General features: G+C 45.4%; 1 protein-coding gene across 3 annotated transcripts in view; it reads right to left on the bottom strand.

The window, feature by feature from the left end:
• Positions 1–24,272, bottom strand: part of chd7 (chromodomain helicase DNA binding protein 7) — an 85,953-nt gene that overhangs the window by 47,886 nt on the left and 13,795 nt on the right. For all 3 annotated transcript variants that reach the window (XM_064938958.1, XM_064938957.1, XM_064938962.1), the window contains 2 exons: positions 17,478–19,484; positions 3,723–4,198 (listed from right to left, as the gene is read on the bottom strand). In XM_064938958.1, coding sequence (XP_064795030.1) covers positions 3,723–4,198; positions 17,478–19,307 — 2,306 coding nt within the window. In that variant the 5' untranslated portion in view covers positions 19,308–19,484. The remainder of the gene's footprint in view (positions 1–3,722; positions 4,199–17,477; positions 19,485–24,272) is intronic.

Below are 24,272 nucleotides of genomic sequence, written 5' to 3'. Positions count from 1 at the left end.
CATACTTGCAAAGGCCAATGAATGCACACAGGAGTACCCACACACACACACGGCTTCAGCAGAGTGCCAGCAATAACTCTATGGAGACATTAATAAGGGAAGGTTCTCAGTCATGTGACTGGCTTGGAAGGGGAGGTGCCTCGATGCAGAGCGAGTAGGCAGCAGATTAAGATAAATGGTCCGGTGTGTTGAGAGTGAGGAAGGCCCTTCTGTCCTTTCAGTATGAAGGAGACGTTGTGGTATCACACGTTTCGAGGGTTAACACAGTCTGTGTGTATTAAGGGAGAGCCACAAACACGCTCAATGTGATGTGCTGCACGTGCGCTTCCCTCTTCCTGACGGCTGTGTGTATAGCAAACAAATCTGCCAGCACAAACCCCATGTTGCACACACACGGGTGTGGCAGCGAGAGGAGCAACAACGCAGGAGAGGGTGTAGCTATTAATAGCGCCGCTCTCTCCCAGGATGACCGAGCACAGAAACACAAGGTCAAAAGACAGCCTTCTGCCTGCCAGCCACTGGCTCACTCTCTCCTGAAGCCCCTCACTCCATCCATGTCAGTGATGCTGGCTAGGGAAGCAGGGGACAGAAAATGAGCACATGGACTCGAGCCAAACTGAGTATCTCTACACAGTGCAAAAGGAGAGGTCTGCTCCGTTTCAGCTGTACTCATGACTTATTCAGATATGGCTTCCACCATATTGCTTTCTCCTATCCTATCATGAAAGGTACTTTAACCTAACCAGTGTATCAAAATATATAGGATTTTTAGGGTGTTTATCTAAAATCAAAAAGTGTAACAAAAAGAGACCTGAAGAAAGCCACTTCAGACCAGAGAAATTCAGACACGGAGGTTCCCTCTGTGTGCTCAGAGAGCAACCCTCTGTGGACAGATGAAATGGCCATTGGCCAAGACCAAGTTAGACAGTGTAGGTCTGGGCAGGCAGATCTAGGATCAGTTCTATTGCTCCCACCTCATGGTTGAGGCCAGGGTTGGGGTGGAGGATGTCTGATCTCTGATCTCTGATCTGGACAGAGTAGAAACTTCTGCCTGAAAACTGGGAGAATGTTTAGTCCACCATTATAGGGTGGAAGTTGAGTGAATGAGCTGCCACCATTATCATGCTAAATTAACCCATTGGCCTAGCCATCACAAAATGGAGGAAGGTTATTAAGAATGGTGCTCTCACAATACCAGACTGACTGATACAAGGTTTAGTATCAAGATAGACAATAATAAAACGATAACACCAAAACCATACCACAGCAAAAAAAACTAATGAGTATCAGCTAAAGTTACTGAATAACCACCAGGCTTTATTTTATTTATTTTTAACAATGTTGATAACTAGTATAACAAAAATAACAAAGAACATTTCTATTCTATTTTCAATTTATTGAAAAAAATTAAACACCACATTAAATAAGAAACTTAACATACCATATGAGAATAATTGTACAATTACATCTAAAGTGTTTTAAAATGTAATTTGATACATCGCGGGGTTAATTTGCTCATCTATGACCATAATATTAGGTGAAATGACGTTCATTACACTTAAAATTAAATGATTTAGCTGTCACAAATAATGTTATGTATTAAATGAACAGTTTAATTCCAAAACGACAAACACCTAAGTTAATTTATGAAGCATCTCTATTGTTGTAGTCTAGACGTCACACAAATACAATGGACTTTACATGGCACACAACGATTCCCAGGGTGTACTTCAACTCCCAGGGTGCAATGCCCCGCCCAGTGCAGTTGGCTGTCTAATGGTAGAAAGCCCAGACAAACACGAAGTCGGACTAACGTTAACTATGACAGCAATATATGTAAGGTGTGAGTGCATTTCACATGACTTTTGGGATGTAATCATATTGTAATTTTTTTTGTCGTTTAGCAATTTAACCTCCCTTGCACTGCTTTTAACAACTTTCACAGTTGTTTCGGGAGGCTTGCCATCATCGGTTGTGTAAGCAAAGTATTCCCGTAGTTCACTTTTGGAGCCAGTTTTGTCAACAAGCTGCGGGTGTGGAGGTATGTTCGTCAGAAGCCAATGCGGTCGGCATTTGCCCTCTCCTCTCGTTTGCTTCTCAAAAGTGGCTTGCACTGTGTCGGCTACATGCGCAAGTAGCCTGGCTAGCTTGCTACTAGCCCCGTGAGAAGTTCGACAAATTACTAGACATATGGCTTGACAGGATTGAGTCTATGACGTGAGACATTTGAAAGAAGTACCTTTGAAAGAACAAATTATAGTACCAACCTGTTTTTCATGTTCCAGTATCGAAAACATCTGTAGATTTAGGTATACCGTGCAACACTAGTGGAGATGGGAGTTGGCCCCAATTGATTGGAGCTCATTTAGCTCCCAGAGACAAGAGCCTTTTTACAGGGCTTCCTTCCGGTGCTGGAGTCAGGCTTGGTGGCTAAATGAGGCCGCATGGCCTTGATTACCATTAGCGGCCATTTTACGCCACAAGATTACCACCTCCCCCTCTAGGCACGCACACACACACACACACAAACAGAAACACTCACTTCCCTCTACCACACAGCCAGACATGAATCTTTTTTCCTTCCCCCCACCGCTCGCTTCCTCTCTCACACACACACACACACACACCCCCTCTGCTGACCCCTGCTCCGGTGCTGGGTCGCAGATGCGGGGGCTGACTGGCGGCTCTAGCCCCTCCCTCTTCCTCTGGATGAAAGGGGCCAAGCGGCAGGAGGAGTGACAGTACTGCGGAGTAGGGGAAGAGAGGGGGATGAGGGCAGCAGGATAGAGGAAGGAGGGGTGGGGGGGCTCTGCTGACACATTCCTCAGGCAGCTCATGTTACTATCTCCACAATGAAAAGGCCAGATCGCTCACTGGCTCTGCCCACCTGCTTTGCATTTCCACCCAAGGAGGCAGAGAGCGAGAGGAGAGAGGAGGTAGACCGAGACACGGGGTCTTTAGCATGCTAAGGGCTCCTGAAGCCGTGTGATAGACAGAGAGAAGAGAGAGGTGAGTGAGAAGCCAACAGTGTCTGAGACATGGGATGGACAGACCAGGTAACATGAAGGAACTCCTCCATCCATCTCCAGCCCTAGATGAATCAGTCAGGTTCACGCAATTTCTACCTCATAGGTTAAGTTGACTGGAGATTTTGTTAGGTCATGACTGAATGCTAAAGGCTGGAAGGTTCCCATCGCTGTGTAGGCCAACGCTCCAAAGCTCTCAGCTTGGTTTGGCAGCAACTTGGTGTGCTACTACTGCTGCCGCTAACGTCAATAGATGGCTGCTTCACAATTCACAATGTACACTCGCAAACCCATGGACACGCCACCACACCAGCGGCATAGCTAGTTCACCGAGTTGAATGATCACCTAACCAACCAGTGCCCCTGCCGACATGTGCCAAGACACCGGACGTCACTCCTCGTCCACCTGGGTGTTCACAAACTCAGGGTCGTGACCAGTGTTTCCCACTGACTGGTCCCGTGATTGAAGAGCAAGGTTTATCCAACTTAGTACTAAAAGCATAAATACTGACCTGAACACACAGACTGAAATCAGCAAGGCGTTCAATAACAGTAGTTAGAGAGCAGCTTATGTAGAGGTATGTGCCTTGCCTAGATGTGGCCTATCATCTAAATGTAGTGCTGCTATTAATAGTTAAAGCCTCTACTAGAGTGATGTAGCCTACATTCAGCTCAGGTATTGCAGATGTAACCTACCTGTGCTTCTTGGGCATCTTGGCCTTAGGGGTGGTGCTCCTGGCCTTCTTCTCCTTGGGCTCTTTGGGGGTCTTGGGCATTTTCGGAGTCTTGGGTGGCTTGGGTTCTTTAGGCTCCTTGTCCTTTGGTTTCTTCTTGGTCTTCTTATCCGCCGCCGGCGATTCCTCCAGGGCGCCTGTCAGAGAGTCAACCTCAACCCCGCAGCTGTCCCCGACGTCCGGCTTCCTCTCCTCGTCACCTTCCTCCATAACTCCTTTCTTAATCTTCTTCTTCTTCTTCTTCTGCTTCTTCTCCCCCTCTCCACCCTTCTCCCCCTCTCCACCCTTCTCAATCACGTTGGCTTTCTTCTTCTTCTTTTTTGGCTTCTGCTCTGTGTCCGTGGGCTGCTGGTCACGGTAGGCTGGCTGGAGGTTCGCCCCCGAGGCGGATGTCCTGTCGGAAGCTGTCGTCACGGATGATGGATCTGAAGGGGAATGCTGACAGGAGAAGAGACGGAAAAAGATCAGTAAATATTTTCAGCAGCAGCGGAAAACAAAAATGCTGATCACATAACGACTCTTTAGGGTTGAAACAGTTTTTGTAAAAGATGTGAACAAAAAGATGTCTTCCACAAGTTGCCCCAACCATTACACCTGCCGTTCCCCACAGTAGTCATTACCTCTATCCCAGTACGGCTATTGCTAGCTTAATACTTTTCTTAAAGCTTCTACCCCCAAGCCATAAGACTGCTAAATAGTTAGCCCAACAGCTAGCCCAACAGCTCTTTGTATACTAACATATGCTGCTGCTACCATTTATTATCTATCCTCTTGTTTAGTCACTTGATCCCCACTAGTGCTGAGCGATTAGCTTTTAGAGGTTGGTTCAGTTAGATTATTTGGGTTGAATGCATTAACAGAACATTAAAAGTCCCATGATGCTAGTGACTGCTTACCAATTATTAATTCACACGACTTTAATAAAATATTCCAGTTGTGTATATTACATTTGTTTTATTTGATGACTATTATTTAATTCCAAGACGACTCATCGAGCTGCTGCCTATGTGGCCTGACAACATCACTACTTTCTAGTTCTTCAAAGGCAGGCAGGCATACTTTGACAGCTTAATACAAATCGATCGCAATACCCTCATGATCATGCATTCTTCTCTCGTCCGTAGGAGGCGTAAAATAAAAACAGACCAGACAAGCAGATGCGCAATGGATTATGGTCATTGTAGTTAATTACCACATTCAATGCACTACACTAGGTAGAAAATTGGCTTGTTGGAAACTACGTCGCACAGTTCAGGCAGGATGTGATGCATCTCAAAAGAAATTGTGCAATGTGCACATTGAGATCACAGAAAATAAAAATATATATACACTGAACAAAAATATAAATGCACACGGCCTCGCGGGTGGCGCAGTGGTTAAGGGAGCTGTACTGCAGTGCCAGCTGTGCCATCAGAGACTCTAGGTTCGCGCTCTGTCATAACCGGCCGCGACCGTGGGGGCGACGCACAATTGGCCTAGCGTCGTCCGGGTTAGGGAGGGCTTGGTCGGTAGCGATGTCCTTGTCTCATCGCGCACCAGCGACTCCTGTGGCGGGACGGGCGCAGTGCGCGCTAACCAAGGTTGCCAGGTACACGGTGTTTCCTCTGGCACATTGGTGCGGCTAGCTTCCGGCTTGGATGTGCGCTGTGTTAAGAAGCAGTGCGGCTGGTTGGGTAGTGTATCGGAGGACGCATGACTTTCAACCTTCGTCTCTCCCAAGCCCATACGCGACTTGTAGCGATGAGACAAGATAGTAGCTACTACAACAATTGGATACCATGAAATTGGGGAGAAAAAGGGGTAAAAAAAAAATAAAATTATATATATATATATATATTTTTTTCCCCTTTTTCTCCCCAATTTCGTGGTATCCAATTGTTGTAGTGTGTGTGTGTGTGTGTGTGTGTGTATATATGTATGTATGCATGCATATTTATATATATTTATTTAAGGCCCTAATCAATGGATTTCACGACTGGGTATACAGATATACATCTGTTGGTCACCGATACTTAAAAAAGGTAGTGCGACATCTGCATATGGCATATAAGGCTTGTGGACTGTTGAATGCTATCCCACCCATCTTCAATGGCAGTGCGAAGTTGCTGATATTGGCAAGAACTGGAACACGCTGTCGTACATGTTGATCCAGAGCATACCAAACATGCACAATGGGTGACATTTCTGGTGAGTATGAAGGCTTTGAAAACAATTGGGACAATTTCAGCTTCCTGGAATTGTGCATTATGCTGAAACATGAGGTGATGGCGACGGATGAATGGCATGATAATGGGCCTCGGGATTCCGTCACGGTATCTAAGTGCATTCAAATTGCAATTGCGTTTGTTCATAGTTTATGCCTGCCCATACCATAACCGCACCATGGGGCCCGCTCTTCACAACGTTGACGTCAGCAAATCGCTCGTCCACACGACACCATACAAGTGGTCTGCGGGTGTGAGGACGGTTGGACATACTGCCAAATTCCCTAAAATGATTTTGGAGGCAGCTTATGGAACATTCAATTCGCTGGCAACAGCTCTGGTGGACATTCCTGTAGTCAGAATGCCAATTGCACGCTCCCTCAAAACTTGAGACATCTGTGGCATTGTGTTGTATGACAAAATTGCACATGTTAGAGTGGCCTTTTATTGTCCACAGCACAAGGTGTATAATGATCATGCTGTTTAATCAGCTTCTTGATATAGGTGGATGGACTATCTTGGCAAAGGAGAAATGCTCATTAACAGGGATGTGAACAAATTTGTCCACAACATTTGAAAGAAACAAGCTATTTGTGATTATGGAACATTTCTGGGAACTTTTTTCCAGCAACACTTTACATGTTGCGTTTATGCCTTTGTTCAGTGTAATTGAACCGACGTTGACCAATTAGTTTAATTTCGGCTAAATCACTTCAGCACTAACCCCCACTATATGTACACATCTATTTCAATTACCTCAAACCACAGCACATCGACTCCATACTGGTACCCTGTGTATGTATATAGCCTAGTTATCGTTACTCATTGTAATTATTCCTCGTCTTATTTTCCAATTTTTACCACTCTGCATTTTGGGAAGGGCCTGTAATAAAAGAGTCACACTGTTAGTTTACACCCGTTGCTTACGAACCATGTGACAAATACAAATTGTATTTATTCTTTATTTCAGCATGGAGACAATCGACTAAATCTAAACCTATAGGTCTATAGAGAAAGAGCACATCTACAATTTATCCTTAGAGACAATATATGCAATTTATCCAGGCTGTTGGCTCTAATCTGAATTCTATTGCTAAAGAGTCTGGGGCTAGGTCTAATCTAGTCTCTATTCCTAAAGAGAGGGACTTGGTAATTCTAGTCTAGCCTCTATTCCTGTAGAGACAGAAGTAGCTCTCCTCTCCCCTGCTCTCTATCCCCAGTAGAGCTGGGCTGACAGGAAACACGTTGGCAGCTGTTTGGGGCTTCCAGCTGCCCGCAGTCCCAGTAGCAGATGGGGCCAAGGCATTATGACACGAATAAATTATATCCATACTTCCAAAAAAATGGGGGGAGTGCATTTATGGACATAAGCAAATTTACTGCAATATGCCACAGCTCTTGCCGAAGGAGTCTTCGAAAACATCCCCCTTGTCTGAGCTGGTTGGAGTGTGCTCAAGTATTTTCACTAAAGAGAGTAGAGAAAGGAAGGAAATTCAGACGAATGAAAGATGAGGTCCCGTTTGTACCGTGTTCGTTTTATCTGGGAGGCCTGCAGATCGCTCAGAGACCAAAAAAATAAAAAAAAACTTTAGGAAACCACAACTGCGGCAGTCAAATGCAAATTTCCTGTAAACAAGCGAAGAGACAGATTGGGTGCATGGTGCATGCCAAACATCACCAAGGTCACAGAGAATGCGTTTATGCCCATCCCCAAACAGAGGTGTGCAGAAAACAGGCTGGCCATAGAAATAGAGAGGCGAGAGAGGGCTTGGACTGCTGCTTTAATGGATAAACGTCTCCTCTTGCCCAGCTTCCCCGATAATCAATCACATGAATGACAATGGGCCTGGTGCACGCACACACTCACTGCATTGCTAATGTGACAGCAGCAGTGCAGAATACGATACGGACGGTATTGGGTTTCATCTCTCGGAGGGGAAGAGTGATGTGCCGGTTATTCTGGCAACCAAAGTGCTCGCTCTCTGAGCTAAATACTCCCTGAAGGAGCAGAGCAGAGGGCGGCCACTGCTGCCGAGTGGCTGTGGTCCTTCACCACAACACCTCCAGGGTGAACGACGCCATCGCGATGCTACAAATATGGTCCTTAATTTTTCATATTCAGGATTCCTTGAAGGAAGCATACAATATGGACAACGATGGCATTAGAAACAGTCAACTGTATCGTCACAGGTGATGGAGAACCACTGGCTTGACCATCTGGGGTTTGTCAATTCCTTGCAACTAGCAGACCACTGCTCACAGGCTACGGTTAGAAACCCCTGGGACCACCTGTCTTTCAGCCCTGTGCAAATCAGTGTTAGGGTCAGTTTCATTTCAATCCAGAATATTTCTTTACCATGTCGGTTGTTCAAATCATTTTCAAAAACAAAAATGTCAGACCTGTGGCCTAAGGGTGTAAAAGACCCTAGATGCCAATCAACCAATGTTTTGTTGTGGTTTCGAGAGAGGGTGAGGTGGGGGTAGCTTGAGTCTTTTGGAGTTCAAGCACTTGAGGGACAGGGCTGGATATCCTAAAATGGGCCTTAACATCACTGGAGGATAAGTTGGTGATCCAACAGCCCCAAAGAATAAGGCCTTTGACTAAGTTATTATTATTTTTTATTTTTTTAATTGTTTGTTGATGCCAACCAAAAATAACATCCACTGTGTTAGCCAGGAGGTAACCAGGTGCAGAATTCCTACAACAGCTGAAATTGAAAAGGCAGAATGACTCCAAGGACACCTTTTCTTATTCAAAAGTACTCTTGAATTTGTCTTTCAGTCTATCCCCTTGAAAACAAAACGGACTAGAGGGAGCTGAAGTGAAGTGATAAACGTGCCAGGTCCAGCAGTCATGGGAGAAGCCCACATTTGTAAACATTAACTCTGTCAAACGGGTCCAGTTAGCTAGCATCTGCTGATTAAATCTATGGGCTTTTTAAACTCGTCCATTCTCCGAATGGGATCATAATGGACGAAATGCTACTGAAGAATGGAATCCATACTTGTAGCCTTCAACACGTGCAGGTGCAGCTTATGGCCTTCCTAATACACTTTTATAACAAAATAAATATATCTGGCACCGCCAAAATGCAAAGCAATATTCTCCAACTCTGTAGGCACAAGGCAGGCAGATACATTCATAATATTCCAGGTAGCTTGGTATTCCAATGTTTCCCACATCATTGCTTTGGCAGATGGGGAAATGATGAATCAGAGTCATCTCCACAGACTTGCTCTGCTGCCTCCTTGACTGATGAAAAAAAAAAAAGGCATTGTGTCGTTCGGTCGGAAAAGTTGATGCCGCCTGCTCTGGATGTCGTTAGGAGCGGGAGACACAGAACACCAATACCGTCAGACCAAGCAGCAATAGTTTTTGCTCAGGCCTATAGTGATATTTACGTGGGTGACTTTCTTTAGAGCATGATTGGTTCTGCTTGCAATATAGAAGAAAGTTCATGGAGCCAGTATCCATCAGCTCAGCAACCGTGGCCGACTTAAGGAATAGGTAACCTGCGTGGACGAGACATGGATTGGGCCGATATACAATGAAATCAAAGTGATATTTGACAGTGACAATATATTGTGCACGACTATCAATTTGAACTTAACAAATCCAAACTGCAGTTTTAGCCGTTAGGCTGTATCAATATGTTGAAAATAAATTAATTAATCAACTAATACCCTGACTACACCGCTCGCAACGTTGTGAGTGTCGCAAAATAAATGTAGGAATACATGTTATTCAATTATTGTACCCACACTGCGGGCGAGCCCCAACGAGCATCTGCGTCGCCAAGGGCTAAAATAGAAGCCATTCCTATTTCTGACGCTGATCGCGCTGGAAGTCCTGCCTCTCCCATCTTGGTTTACAGAAGAAGGTACCATCTCCTCATTGGTTATACCCAAACGGGTAATTCAAAGCCTAACATTTGCCGGTTGTTGTGGCAATACTATGAAAGTGTAGATGCCAATCACCATTTAAGTTCAAAGATGAAAAAGCCTGGGAGGAGAGATGACAAGAAACGAGTCGGTAGACATTTTTATGTGTGGATTAATTGTCGGAGTAGAGGACCTTGTGCATTTCAGGTCAAATAACTCAATGTTTATATCCTAGGACAAATTATCTAGCAACAGCAAGCTAGCTAAATAGGACAAATTAGCTAGCAAGTGCAAGCTAACTAGCTAAATTGCCATACGGGTTTAATGCTTTGACCGGTCCCCAAATTAATGTCATAGGTTCAGTTTGTTTTGATATTTTAAACCTGTGTATCATGATTGTGTTTGATGTAGGGGGACAAAATAAACTTATGCACGATAGCGCAGCCGGTTTGGGTTCCGTATAAGCCTTATTTTTTCAACATACTAAGATTATTTCATGAGAATGCAACTATTTTAAATTAGGACAGCAATTTTACAGTCTGGAATTACCTAGTTATTAAAAGTACAAAATAATTATCAGATTGAGGTCTCCCCAAATATCTCCCACCCCTACTAGTGACCCATAAAAGGGGTCTACACTAACATTTTCCCACTGGTGTTTTGAGTTGAACAGGAAGAAAACAGCACAACAATCCCAACCCATTATTACTCCACCCACCAAGGCACAAAGATATCACAGAAAAGTAAAAGACAAAAAAATTTAAATGGAGAAGAAAAAAACCTATCACAATATGGCCACTAGATAAGACATGACTTTTGTAGGGCGCCCAAGCAAAGTGCACCAAACCTTTTCTAGAGGCAGAGATGACATCACCTCCTTAACCCACTGCATAAAGGAAGTTGGCATTTCAGACTACCAGAAAAAGATGACAAGGCAGAGAGCTATCAGTGAGGCAACTGCTGTTGCATTTGCCTTGATGCGTGGTAACATTCTGATCTAGGGGAAGTACTCCAAAATTAGTTGAACAGGTTGGGGTTAATAGTTACACATACAGTAGCAGTCAAAAGTTTGGACACCTACACAAGGGTTTCTCCTTATTTTTTTACTATATTGTAGAATAGTGAAGACATCAAAACCATGAAATAACCCATGGAATAACCAAAAAGGGGTTCAACAAATCAAAATATATTTTATATTTGAGATTCGAAGTAGCCCTCTTGGCCTTGATGGAAGCTTTGCACATTCTTGGCACTCTCTCAACCAGCTTTATGAGGAATACTTTTCCGACAGTCTTGAAGTTCCCACATATGCTGAGCACTGATTGGCTGCTTTTCCCCACAAATGCTGAGCACTGGTTGGCTGCTTTTCCCCACATATGCTGAGCACTGGATGGCTGCTTTTCCTTCACTCTGCAGTCCAAATCATCCCAAACCATCTTAACTCACTCTCCTTGGTCAAATAGCCCTTACACAGCATGAAGGTGTATTTTGGTTCATTGTCTTGTTGAAAAACAAAATGATTGTCCAACTAAGCCCAAACAAGATGGGATGGCGTATCACTGCAGAATGCCGTGGTAACTATGCTGGTTAAGTGTGGCTTGAATTCTAAATCAATCAATCACAGACAGAGTCACCAGCAAAGCACCCCCACACTACCTCACCTCCTCCTCCATGCTTCATGGTGAGAACCACACATGAGATCATCCGTTCACATACTCTGCATCTCACAAAGACACGTTGGAACTAAAAATCTCAAATTTGGACTTAGACCAAAAGGACAAATTTCGACCGGTCTCATGTCCATTGCTCGTGTTTCTTGGACCAAGCAAGTGTCTTCTTAGTGTCCTTTAGTGGTGGTTTCTTTGCAGAAATCCGACCTGATTCACGCAGTGTCCTTTGACCAGTTGATGTTGAGATGTGTCTGTTACTTGAACTCTGAAGCATTTTTTTGGGCTGTAACGCTGAAGAACATATCCTCTGCAGCAGAGGTAACTCTGGGTCTTCCATTCCTGTGGCGGTCCTCATGAGAGGCAGTTTCATCATAGCACTTGATGGTTTTTGCCACTGTACTTGAAGTTCTTGAAATTTTCCATATTGACTGACCTTCATGTCTTAAAAGTTTATTTTTTAATTTTACTAGGCAAGTCAGTTAAGAACAAATGACGGCCTAGGAACAATGGGTTAATTGCCTCTTCAGGGGCAGAACGACAGATTTGTACCTCGTCAGCTCGGGGTTTGAACTTGCAACCTTGCGGTTACTAGTCCAACGCTCTAACCACTAGGCTACCCTGCCTTCCCGTAATGGATTGTCGTTTCTCTTTGCTTATTTGAGCGGTTCTTGCCATAATATGGACTTGTGGTTTAACAAATAGGGCTACCTTCGGTATACCACCACTACCTTTTCACAACTGAATGCCTCAAACACTAAGGAAAGAAATTCCACAAATGAACAAGGCACACCTGTTAATTGAAATGCATTCCAGGTGACTACCTCATTAACCTTTTTGGGATAGGGGGAAGTGGGAAATCTGAGGTATGAAGTTTTTCCAATTCAGCCCCCATTGAAGAAACAGGGTGATATTAGTTATATTTCACTTCCCAAGGCTTCCACTAGATGTCAACTGTATTTAGAACCTGTTTTGAGGATTCTACTCTAAAGGAGGGGCTCATAAGAGCTCTTTGGGTTAGTGGTCTGGCACGCTCACGTGAAAGTTTGCTACTTTCCACTTCATTTGTACAAAGGAATTGTCTGGTTGGAACATTAATGAAGTTATGTTAAATACATCCTAAAGATTGATTCCATACATAGGTTGGCATGTTTCTACGGGCTGTAACGGAACTTTTTGAACATTTTTTCTGACGTTTTGCGCGACCTGGGTGTGCTTTTGGATTTGTTTACCAAATGCCCTAACAAAAGAAGATATTTGGACATAACTGATGGACATTATTGAACAAATCAAACATTTATGGTGGAACTGGGATTCCTGGGAGTGCATTCTGATGAAGATCAAAAGTGAAGTAAATATTTAAAATGCTATTTCGGAGTAATGTTGACTAAACAATATGGAGGTTCTCTTTTGGGCTGCTTTGTTGTCTAAAGGCTGTACTCAGATTATTGCACGGTTTGATTTGTTCGATTTCGCAGTAAAGTTTTTTTGAAATCTGACAGCGGTTGCATTAACTTCTTATGGCTGGGGGGCAGTATTGAGTAGCTTGGATGAATAAGGTGCCTCAAGTAAACGGCCTGCTCCTCAGTCTCAGTTGCTAATATATGCATTTTATTATTAGTATTGGATAGAAAACACTAAAGTTTCTAAAACTGTTTGAATGAAATCAAAATAAGTCAGAAATCTGAGCTTTGTTTGTAGTCACCAGAGTCCCCAATGAAATCCCTTTGAGGTATTAATGATGTTGCACAATAGAAATTATGAGACTTCAATTGTGTTGTGGGAGTGAATGATAGCAGAATCAGTCAGGTGTCTGGCAGTCAGCCATTTTCTGATCATGCTTATTCCTCATGGTAGTCACTTACGTTCCATTGCTCACGAAGACAAGGAGTACTCCGGTTGGAACTTTATTGAAGCTATATGTTAAAAACTTCCTAATGATTGATTCTGTAATCAGTTTGAAATGTTTCTTCGACCGGTAATATAACTTTTTGTCCGATATAACGCTGACCAGAGAATGAGTTTGGATATGTATACCAAACGCGCTAATAGACATTTTCGAACAAAAAGCTTGCCACCCATGTCTTGCTCCCATGGAGATTTTGTATTTGCCCAGGAAGGCAGATAAATGTTCTGTATTATGTCCTATAATCTGGAAATTGTGCCCTTCAGATACATGTTAAGATCTGAGCATCTCTCAACTGGACAATTAGAGGCCTCGAGTGGAAATGAAGGGAAAATCTTTTTAGCAAAGTAGAAAGCAGTGGGAACATTATGGTCAACCCTCAGAATATCAAATGAGACAAATGTGTTATCAACAAATAGGTCACTAATAAACACCAGACCATTCCTATGCCAGAACTGAAAAACGGTGTCAATCTGCGATGATGAACAGACAATTAGAACATTAAATGGGGAGAAGGAAATTGCATGTATTAGGCTAAAGTGATTTCGGAATTGGGACGAGATTTTAAGGGAGTTCTTGACAAAAGGATTTAAAATATGGGGTGCCAAGGTTCATTGGCATTGGTGAGCACAGCAACAAGACAGGAGAAGTTGGAAGGCTTGACTATCTCCATGGTAGCCCAAGTTGGACCATCCTTGTTTTCAAATGTAGAAACCCAACAAACATTTAGACCGTGCATTCAGAAAATATTCAGACCCCTTGACTGTTTCCATATTTTGTAATGTTACAGCCTCATTCTAAAATTTATTAATTTGCTTTTCCACACATCTACATACAATTCCACATAATGACAAAGCAAAAAGAAGTTTAGAAATATTTGCTAATATACATATAAAACTGAAATCTCACACTTACATAAGTATTTCAGACCCCTTACTCAATGCTTTCTTGAAGCAATTTTGGCAGCGATTACATCCTTGAGTCTTCTTGGGTATGACGCTACAAGCTTGAAATATTTGTATTTTAAGAGTTTCTCCCATTCTTCTCTGCAGATCCTCTCAAGCTCTGTTGGATGGGGAGCGTCGCTGCACAGCTATTTTCAGGTCTCGCCAGAGATGTTTGATCGGTTTCAAGTCCGGGCTCTAGCTTGGCTACACAAGGACATTCAGAGACATCCCGAAGCCACTCCTACATTGTCTTGGCTGTGTGCTTAGGATCGTTGACCTGTTCGCCGGACGTGCTACCTGTCCCAGACCTGCTGTTCTCAACTCTCTAGAGACAGCAGGAGCGGTAGAGATACTCTCAATGATCGGCTATGAAAAGCCAACTGACATTTACTCCTGAGGTGCTGACTTGCTGCACCCTCGAGAACTACTGTGATCATTATTATTATTTGACCATGCTGGTCATTTATGAACATTTGTACATCTAGGCCATGTTCCGTTATAATCTCCACCCGGCACAGCCAGAAGAGGACAGGCCATCCCTCATAGCCTGGTTCCTCTCTAGGTTTCTTCCTAGGTTTTGGCCTTTCTAGGGAGTTTTTCCTAGCCACCGTGCTTCTACACCTGCATTGCTTGCTGTTTGGGGTTTTAGGCTGGGTTTCTGTACAGCACTTTGAGATATCAGCTGATGTAAGAAGGGCTATATAAATACATTTGATTTGTTGGAAGGTGAACCTTCCCCACATCCTGAGGTCCTGAGCGCTCTGGAGTAGGTTTTTAATCTAGGATCTCTGTACTTTGCAACATTCATCTTTCCCTTGATTCTGACGAGTCCCCCAGTCCCTGCCGCTGAAAAACATGACAGCATGATGCCACCACGCTTTGCCTTAGGGATGGTGCCAGGTTCAATCCAGACATGACGCTTGGCATTCAGGCCAAAGAGTTCAAACTTGGTTTCATCAGACCAGAGAATTTTGATTATCGCCACTACCATAAAGGCCTGATTGGTGGAGTGCTGCAGAGAAGGTTGTCCTTCTAGAAGTTTCTCCAATCTCGACAGAGGAACTCTGGAGGTCTGCTAGAGTAACCATCGGGTTCTTGGTCACCTCCCTGACCACGGCCCTTCTCCCCCGATTGCTCAGTTTGGCCAGGTCTAGGAAGAGTCTTGGTGGTTCCAAATCATGTCCAAGCAATTGAATTTACCACAGGTGGAGTCCAATCAAGTTGTAGAAACATCTCAAGGATGATCAATGGAAAGAGGATGCATCGGAGCTCAATTTCAAGTCTCACAGAAAAGGATCTGAATACTTAAGTCTTTTTTATTTATGTTTATTAGCCAAAATGACCAAAAAACAATTATCTTTGTGTCATTATGGGGTAGTGTGTAGTGTGAAGATCCATTTAATAATAAGACTAACGTAAGACAGAAAGGGTCTGAATACTTTCTAAATTAACTGTATACGAGTAGGCTAATTAGGCTATATCATTGACAATTTAATTACATTTACTTTAGGGGAACCTTAGCTTATGACGCACCGCCTTTGTCTGTAGCGCACTTGTGATTGAGTTTAAAACAAAATGGTCACTGGATTGCTACTTTAAATTTAAATTGCATTTCCATCCACACAAAGACTGTCAGCAATGCTAACGAATGCTTAACGGCTACACAAAGTGGTAGACCTACAGGACCATATGCGCACTTCAGAAAGTCGGTTTATGTTTGGTCAATTGCACATTACTGTTTGAATAAATCATAATAAAAAAATCATGAAGGTACAAAAATATATTTTAAAAAAACACCCTTTATGACCAATTAAAAATGTGTGTCGCACTGCCAAGTTAAACGGCCGCAAACACGACTGTTCTGGTGGCGATATCGGACGCTGCATAACCATATTACAGCAGCCAGGGCAGACACGGCTGGGAGCTAAAGGAGCTGCTGACTGTCAGGAACCCTATTACCATATTAGAGAGTACTGATGCAGATGCAGAGTTGAGAGCTGAAGCGCCAGACACTGCTACCGCGACCGGGGGGGGGGGGAAATCAGATCCACCACAGGAACAATAACGCCATCATGGTCTTGACGTCCTCGGGCGCATTTCCTTCAGCCAGCCTAACATAACGGGGTTACGTTCTTGTAGCCAGGGACTGAAGCAATGCTATGAGGCTTAACTGTGTGCCTAACATCTAGGTCATTCGCGTTGGGCAAATTAACTCTGACATCTTAAATGTCAACCACAAAACTCCCTAATAGGAGTCCCTGGTACCAGGGGGATGGGGCGAGGGGGCCACTGCTGGTAAAGGGGAAGAGGAGGAGTGGAGAGTGGTGATGGTGTGAATGAGGAAGAGGACTAATAGAGATGCTAAGTGTTGGATGTGTGTGCTGCCACAGGGCGGCCATTGTATGTGAATGGGTTAGCAGGGAAAGAGGCTTTGAGCACAAAACAATCTAATGGAAGCCAGGACACACACACAGCAAACTATTGAGAGCTGGTAACCTCCACTCCCCACTGACTCCCCCCTATCCTCCCCTGCCCCCCTCTTCTCTCTCTCCCGACAGGGCACATCCTGCTGTACACCATTAACTCACGCATGAGTCCTTCGAGACAGACAAGGCAAACACACACAGAGAGCAGAGAGAGAAAAGTGCGAGACATGGAAAACAACAGGATAGGGTGCAGGGATAGAGGGGGAAAGAGTAAAAGATAGAGGGGCAGACAACGAGAGAGAGAATTAAACAAACAAGAGAGGGAAGTGAGGATGGAATAGAGAGCAGAGCAAGCGGAAAGAGAGCAGACGGGGAGGAGAGAGATGCTTAGAGAGCAGGAAGGGAGTATTCCCCCTCAGAGAGAGGGGGTGGGGATGGGAGGGGGTTAGGAGATTAGTACTGTGGCGCCTGGGTCTTGGGGAGGGCCAGGATATGCAGTGGAGAGGAAACAAACCGCTGTAAAAATCAATTTCCCACACACACACCTCAAAACTCCCAGTCAACCTCCACCCAGAGAGTTTTTAAAATGTCACAGACCCCCCCCCCCCCCACACACACACACACACAAATACCCCACGCACATGAAAACAAACCCACAAAAAAAACCACATCAAAGGGAACTCACCTGAATGTGAGGCACTTTCTGGGGGGTTGGAGGCGACTGGTGTGGCGGTGGCGCCCAGGGTGGCTGGTTGGGTGGAGAGTTCTGGTGGTGGGGGCCAGCCAGGTGCGTCTGGGCCTGCGACGGGGGCAAAGCAGCCTGGGCGGGGTGCACCTGCTGCAGCTGCTGGAAGGCCATGGGAGGAGGCTGCAGCTGCTGCCCAGGTCTGGGAGCCTGTTGCTGGATAGGGAGCAGCCGCTGATCCTGGGGTCCGGTAGGCTCACCGTGGGCCATGGGACCTGGAGGTCTCACCTGGCCGAGTGGGACTCGCTGGTTAGGGGGCATGCCGGGGTAGAGCTGCTGGCCCGGGGGCATGTGGGGGTGCTGCTGCGGGTGGGAAGGGTGCTGAGTGTGGTGTTGCAGGTGGGGGTGTGGCTGCTGAGCCCCCATGGGAGTGGGGTTTCTCTGAGGGGGGGCCATGGGGTTAGGGGGCTGGAGTGGGACTCCCGGGTAGCCCCCTACCTCTGGAGCCAGGCCGGCACTCGGGGGGCGACCCTGTTGAGGCGGAGGTGTGCCCCCAGGGGTTCCCATGCCCCTCATTGGGGACATGGAGGGGGGAGAGCCGTAGGATCCCTGAGGCGGTGTGGGGAGGTGGGGCTGCTGTTGGGGGGTGGCCTGGGCCTGAGAGGGGTGCATGGGCTGGGAAGGGTGCATGGGCTGTCCAGTGATTTGGTTGGGGTGGACAGGCTGCTGGTGTACCAGGGGGCCCGTGTAGCGCTGTGGGGGTCCACCTACGTTGGGGTAGCGCTGGACCTGGGCTGGCCCCATGGTGTTACTGTTGTTGCTGGTGCTGCTGAGGCTCATGACGGGACTCATCCCTGCACTACCGGCTAATCCCTGATTAAGGTTGCCGTACTGGGAGTAGGGGGGGTATTGCCCTGAGCTGGTTACAGCACCAGGGGGGGCTGCCTGGCCGTGCATGTTGAACCCCATGTTCTGGTGGGGCCTCCCGGCAAGGACCTGCTGCTGGCGAGAGGGGCTGTGGGGGAAGCGAGGAGTGTGGGAGGCCATGGGTTCCTGGCTGGGCCGGTGGAGGAACTGCTGGGTAGGCGGTTGCGGGTGCTGCTGTGGAGGCTGCTGTTGCTGGGCTGGGTGGCGCATGGGGGGACCTGTCATGCTAGGGTTCTGCTGGAGCCCCACGTGGCCCATGTAGTGGCTGGGCTCCTGGCCCATACCTTGGGGAAAGTGGTTGATCCTAGGGGGCGTCTGGGTCTGACCAGAGTGGCCCTGCATGGTCGCATAGTCGGCTCGGCCCATGTAGGGGCCCATCTGGTGGCCGTGGCCCTGGGGCCCTGAGGGGCCGTGTTGTTGGTGGGAGGGGGCCTGGGTGGCGGCCTGTTGCTGCTGGAATGGAGGCAGTCCCTGCCCGGGGCCAGCCTGGGGGCCCCACACTGCTCCTCCGTCAGGGAATGGCTGGCCGCGCCCGTCACCCTGCGCCCCGGAATAGACGTGGTGCCCCCCTCCAGGTTGTTGGGGATTGTTGTGGTAGCGCGAATGTGGGGACGCCATGCCGTTGACGGCGGGCCCGTTGCCCAACATCCGGCCCTGCTGCTGCTCGTAGCCCGCGAAGGGGTCGTATGGGTGGCCCATCTTGGGCTGTCCGGGAACGGCCTGCGAGGGGTGGTGGAGGGAGTTGGAGGAGAGCGAACCGTAGCCCTGGTGCTCATGGGGCATCTGCTGCCCCATGGGGTTGGGCTGGCCCTGGGGGAAGCCACAGTCCCCCAGGCCCTCCAGCCCGTCCGAGAACAGGTTGGCGTCGTCCCCGAACAGGCTCAACATCCCTGGGTCGGCCATGGCTGCTGGGGACCTGGCGGCTGGGGGGAGCGGAGCTCCAGGGAATCTGTGCTCACACAGAGGTGGATGTCCTCAAAGCCGCTAATCCGCTAACTAATCTGCAGCATGTCACTCCATATTTCCCTAATTCTCTCAGAGAATGAGAACGCAGTGTCAGGCAAAGCCAGGTTATGGGACCTGGAGGGAGGGAGAGAGGAGAGCGGTAGGAAGAGGACAGAAGGGGAAGAGAGAGAGATAGGAACATTAGAATCAGCCATATCAGGTCAATTGTGCAACGCCACTCCTGTTCTTAAACCTCCTAACTGAAATAGATTTCTTAAGTGGCACATGTTTAGCAGTTTAATCAGTTGTAAACGCCCCCCCCCCCCCCCCCCACCCTTTCATCCCCATCCCCCATCCCACCTCTGCTTCCATTTACTTTCAAACAAAAGATTTTCTTCCAACACACACACACCAAGCCTAAACTCATTCATTCTTTAGAATGGGTTGTTGGTTGGAAAAGAACAAAGGCCTGGGCAGAAGCAGGGGTGTTTAAACAGCAGCAGCTGCCAGATCAGCCCAGCAGATGTGAGAATACAAGGAGGGGAGCCACCTGCTCAAGCGTGTGTGTGTTTTGTTGGGCAGAGGAGAGAAAGAGGCAGAGCTCAATTGTGAGTGTGTAAGAGTGAGTGCGCATACATGTATATTTTGTGTGTGTTTCTGGGTGCATCGCGAGTGAGTGGGGCTGCAAAAAAAAATAAAAAAAATTGTTGAATACAAATCGCAATACTGACATGTGCAACATCCATACCGCCAGAAGCAGCAACATTTTTAAATTCCACAGTCGTCTCACTCCTTTTCTAAAATTCAGATTTATTGCTCAAGTTGACGGAGTTCTCGCTCAAAACTGCCCAATCTCATACACACAAGACCCGCCCCCGTCACTCCAGCAGGCAGTTCCTGGTGCTCGAGCTGCACTCTGCATGCACTGACTAAACAGTGAGCAGTCAACTGATTTTGAAACAATAACTCAGTTTTCCACTTTGCTTCTTTATATAAATCCACATTTCTATTTTATACTATTTGTTTATAACTTTCTCTCTGCAAAATTCTAGTTGGTTGGTCTTAGCAAGCTGCAAATGTGCCTAGAAAACATGTTAGACCCTTAAGGTAATCACTAGCTAGCTGGCTAGCTAAATCCACTTATCTTGCTGGCAAACCTTTGCTCTTATACAGGCTGGTACCAGTGGTGAAATACATCAGCACTGCTTGTGCAGCTTGTTCTTAAATTAGATTTTTTTTTACATCTTTGAATGTACCCATCTATTTAAACCAAATTAGGGTCCCCTGGGAAACACTGAAAAACAATTTGGTTCCCTACTCACAACCATCTCCCTTACTTCCATTGTCATGCCAAACAAAACTGTATTCCCACTGTATTCTAACCATAAAACTAGAATGATCATTCTAATTTTATGGTTCCAAAAGTTTAGCCAAGAATAAAATAGTAATAATAAAATATTATGATTTTTAAACGCAATTCGATTTTACGCCTATATCGTGTATCCCCTAATCATGCGTATCCTCAACCTGCACGTCCGCTGCGCTCTAAATCAGATGAGCTGGCGGTATTATGGAGGTGTGAGATAAACCAGGCTGAAAGGAGAGCTAGCAAAGGGATTGGGTGTCCAACTCAACACGTGACGTGTGTTTATATGTGTGGGCATGTGTGGGTTAGGCTTGAGGCGGAGTAGGGCCCTATGAAAGAAGCGTTACCGAGTCCAGACGTTAAAACGGAATTCAACATTACATTTATTGATTTTAGTAGGAAATAAACTGAATCTATTGTTAGAAAATGCATTAATTTGCTCAAGTAAATCACAAGAAAATAAGTCAGTAATTCGTATTTTCATGCAACTTTCTGAAAAGTTTGTGATGATGCTAATGATAACCGTCTTCTGGTAGAGATGGAAAAGGCTTTCCCGAAAACCTCACTTAAATGTTAACGCCAAAGTAGCCTATGCCTACCTGGCAGAATGCCATCATGATTTGCGTCAATCCAGTGGCCATTTGTTTTGCAAACTCTGCAATCACATGAGTTACAGCAACACCGCTTAACCAAACAATGGCTCTTCCTGGTGTGCACTTGTATTACATTTCCCAGACCTCTGAAATAGTCTCCTGATGTGGTTTTAAAAAATGTTGTGGGCTTACAAAAATATTAACCTTGAATGTTCTATTTATTTATTTTTTAATGTGATTTTGAGCCCTAAGAAAAAAAGTGGAAAACGGACGCCTGGAAAAATTAAACAGAACTAAATCAGGCAAAAAAAATTGGGTCGTAGTGTAAGCTTGAGTATGTGAAGAGGATAGTGTAGGCTTGTGTGTGTGTCACAGTAGTTATTATGTAGCTTGGGTGCACGAGTGGGGAGGAGGAATGTGTCCCCGAAACTTCAACACTTCACTTCCCCCACTAGAGAATCCCCTCCTCCTCCCTCTGCCCCACCCCCAACTTTCCTCTTTCTTTCAAGCCTCTCCACATGGTTGCTAGCATCAGCCCCACGCACTACTACCACTGACCTTTCTAGTCAATGAGCAGAGGGGAAGCAATTTCCTGCTAAACAGCAACTCTTCAAAAAGGCTACATTAGCATACTGGTAAGCCTTCGCAAAACAATTCAGAAACGGAATTTCACCTTCTCAAACTCAAATAGGAAAGACATCGCAAAGGGAAAGAAGAGAATGATGCTCGCAAGTTGCAACACAACAAACTTGCTGTAGCAACAACCGCAAAGGGAATTCAAATAAAAACTTGCTGGGCAACTCACTGGATGAAGAAAGAACAAACTGTAACAGATCTCTAAAGACAAACCACAACACAGTGGGGAGTGTTGACACAGAGAGCGCGTGCACACGAGAGAGAGAGAGAGAGAGAGAGAGAGAGAGAGAAAGAGTGAGTGACGAAACATGATTGAGTAGGAAGCGTGCGTAATGTCACATCCGTAGTTAGCCACCAATGTGGCGGAGAGTGGAGTGGCGTGACATGCCTGGAGCCGTCAGACTTCCTGTTTATTGTGGTGAATAGACTCACACTCTACGGCCGCCATGTAGGCCTTTGCAGTAACAAAGATATAGTAACAGATATTAGGGCTGTGACGGTCATGGAATTTTGGATAACGATAATTGAGCAGACAAAATTACGGCAGGCACCATAATAACTGTCAGAATAGCAAAACTTTATTATGCATCGTTTCTCGTCTCCTGACTGCACGTGCTACCACAGTAGTAGAATGAATCAAACGGGAGTCCCATTTCAAGTCAATGGCATATTGCGAGTGTACCATAGGAGCAAAGCAGGAAGTAACATTATCTAAAACGGGCTGTGATATACTGATTCAACTCAACTGACGTTACAAAAAACACATTACAGTGAATGAGCTATATCAGTTAACATAACCTGAATGACAAGTCTACATTACCATAGACATTGCTTCACAATACCAGGCAGCCATTGCGGGTGTCGTAAGCATGTGACAAATGGACAATGTTTCATTATAAACGCCATTTTGTTATTGGTTCTCTGTTAAAACGATAAAATGCACAAAATTCCATGTGAATTCACAATTCAGCTGCCAGCAACTGTTAGGTTGTCACATTGCATCCCTTTCAGATGGTCAAGCATTGCACCTATACTACCATTACGGTACCTCAATTCCACCTCGCAAAGTTTGCATTTCTTTCTCATTTAACTTCTCATAGTAATGCCATAAAGGACTTCGCTGCTGTTGCTTGTCTTGCTCTGCCATTTTTCCAACTGGTAGAGAGAAGACTCCAAAATAATTGATTACTCGACTCACATTTCTGAGTCTCTAGAAATCAATTTCTAAGATTCAGTATTTATGGGAACGGAGGAGACTGATCAGTTGCCATACTTCCGAGAACACAAACACTTGCATCTTTCATAGACGAGGGACGGAGAAAGAGGGGCGAAGCACAGTATAGGCAGGTCGGCCACAAGGCAGACAGAGTCGGAATCATGAACAAGTCCCATTTAACCTGTTTGGGGTAGGAGGCAGTATTTTCACGTCCGGATGAAAAGTGCGCCCAAAGTAAACTGCCTGCTACTCAGGCCCAGAAGATAGGATATGCATATAATTTGGATAGAAAACTCTAAAGTCTCTAGAACTGTTCAAATGTATGTCTGAGTATAACAGAACATATTTGGCAGGCAAAACACAGAGGACAAACCATCCAGGATTTATTTTTTATTTTTTTGAGGTGACCATGTTTTCAATTGGTTTTCCATGAGAATCTCGATTTCCGAGGCATCTGGTTGCAGTTCCTAGGGCTTCCACGAGATGTCTGTCTTCAGAAATTGGTTGATGTTTTTCTTTTGAGTAATGAAGTAGTATGCCTATTCAGAACTAGGGTCGAGTGTAGTGTTCTGTTGTGTTTGGGGCGCGCAACCTAGCGCTTGCGCCACTTTCATTTTATCCGCTATTGAACACAGTTAATTCAGTCTTAAATTTTATCGATAATTTACGGTATAAAACACCTAAAGTTGTATTTTCGGAAAGTTGTTTGAAATGTTTGGACCAAGATTCCAGGTAACTTAGATGTTTAGTCATGTTGGGCGAGTTGGAACCGTTGTTTTTCTGAATCAAACGCGCCAAATAAATGGACATTCTGGAGATTTAACGACAGAAATAATCGAACAAAAGGAGCATTTGTGATGTTTATGGGACATATTGGAGTGCCAAAAGAAGAAGATCTTCAAAGGCATGAATTATATTGTTATTTCTGAGGTTTGTGTCGCGCCTGGCGGGTTGAAATATGATTGTCATGTGTTTGATGGGGGCGTTGTCCTCAGATAATAGCATGGTTTGCTTTCGCAGTAAAGCCTTTTTGAAATCTGACACGGTGGCTGGATTAACAAGAAGTTAAGCTTTAATTTGGTGTATCGCACTTGATTGTTTGAAAGTAAAAA

Source organism: Oncorhynchus masou, chromosome 3 (assembly GCF_036934945.1).
Source record: "Oncorhynchus masou masou isolate Uvic2021 chromosome 3, UVic_Omas_1.1, whole genome shotgun sequence".
Taxonomy (NCBI): Eukaryota; Metazoa; Chordata; class Actinopteri; order Salmoniformes; family Salmonidae; genus Oncorhynchus; species Oncorhynchus masou.
Note: the sequence above shows the minus strand (reverse complement) of the source record. Positions and strands in the feature narration are given on the sequence as shown.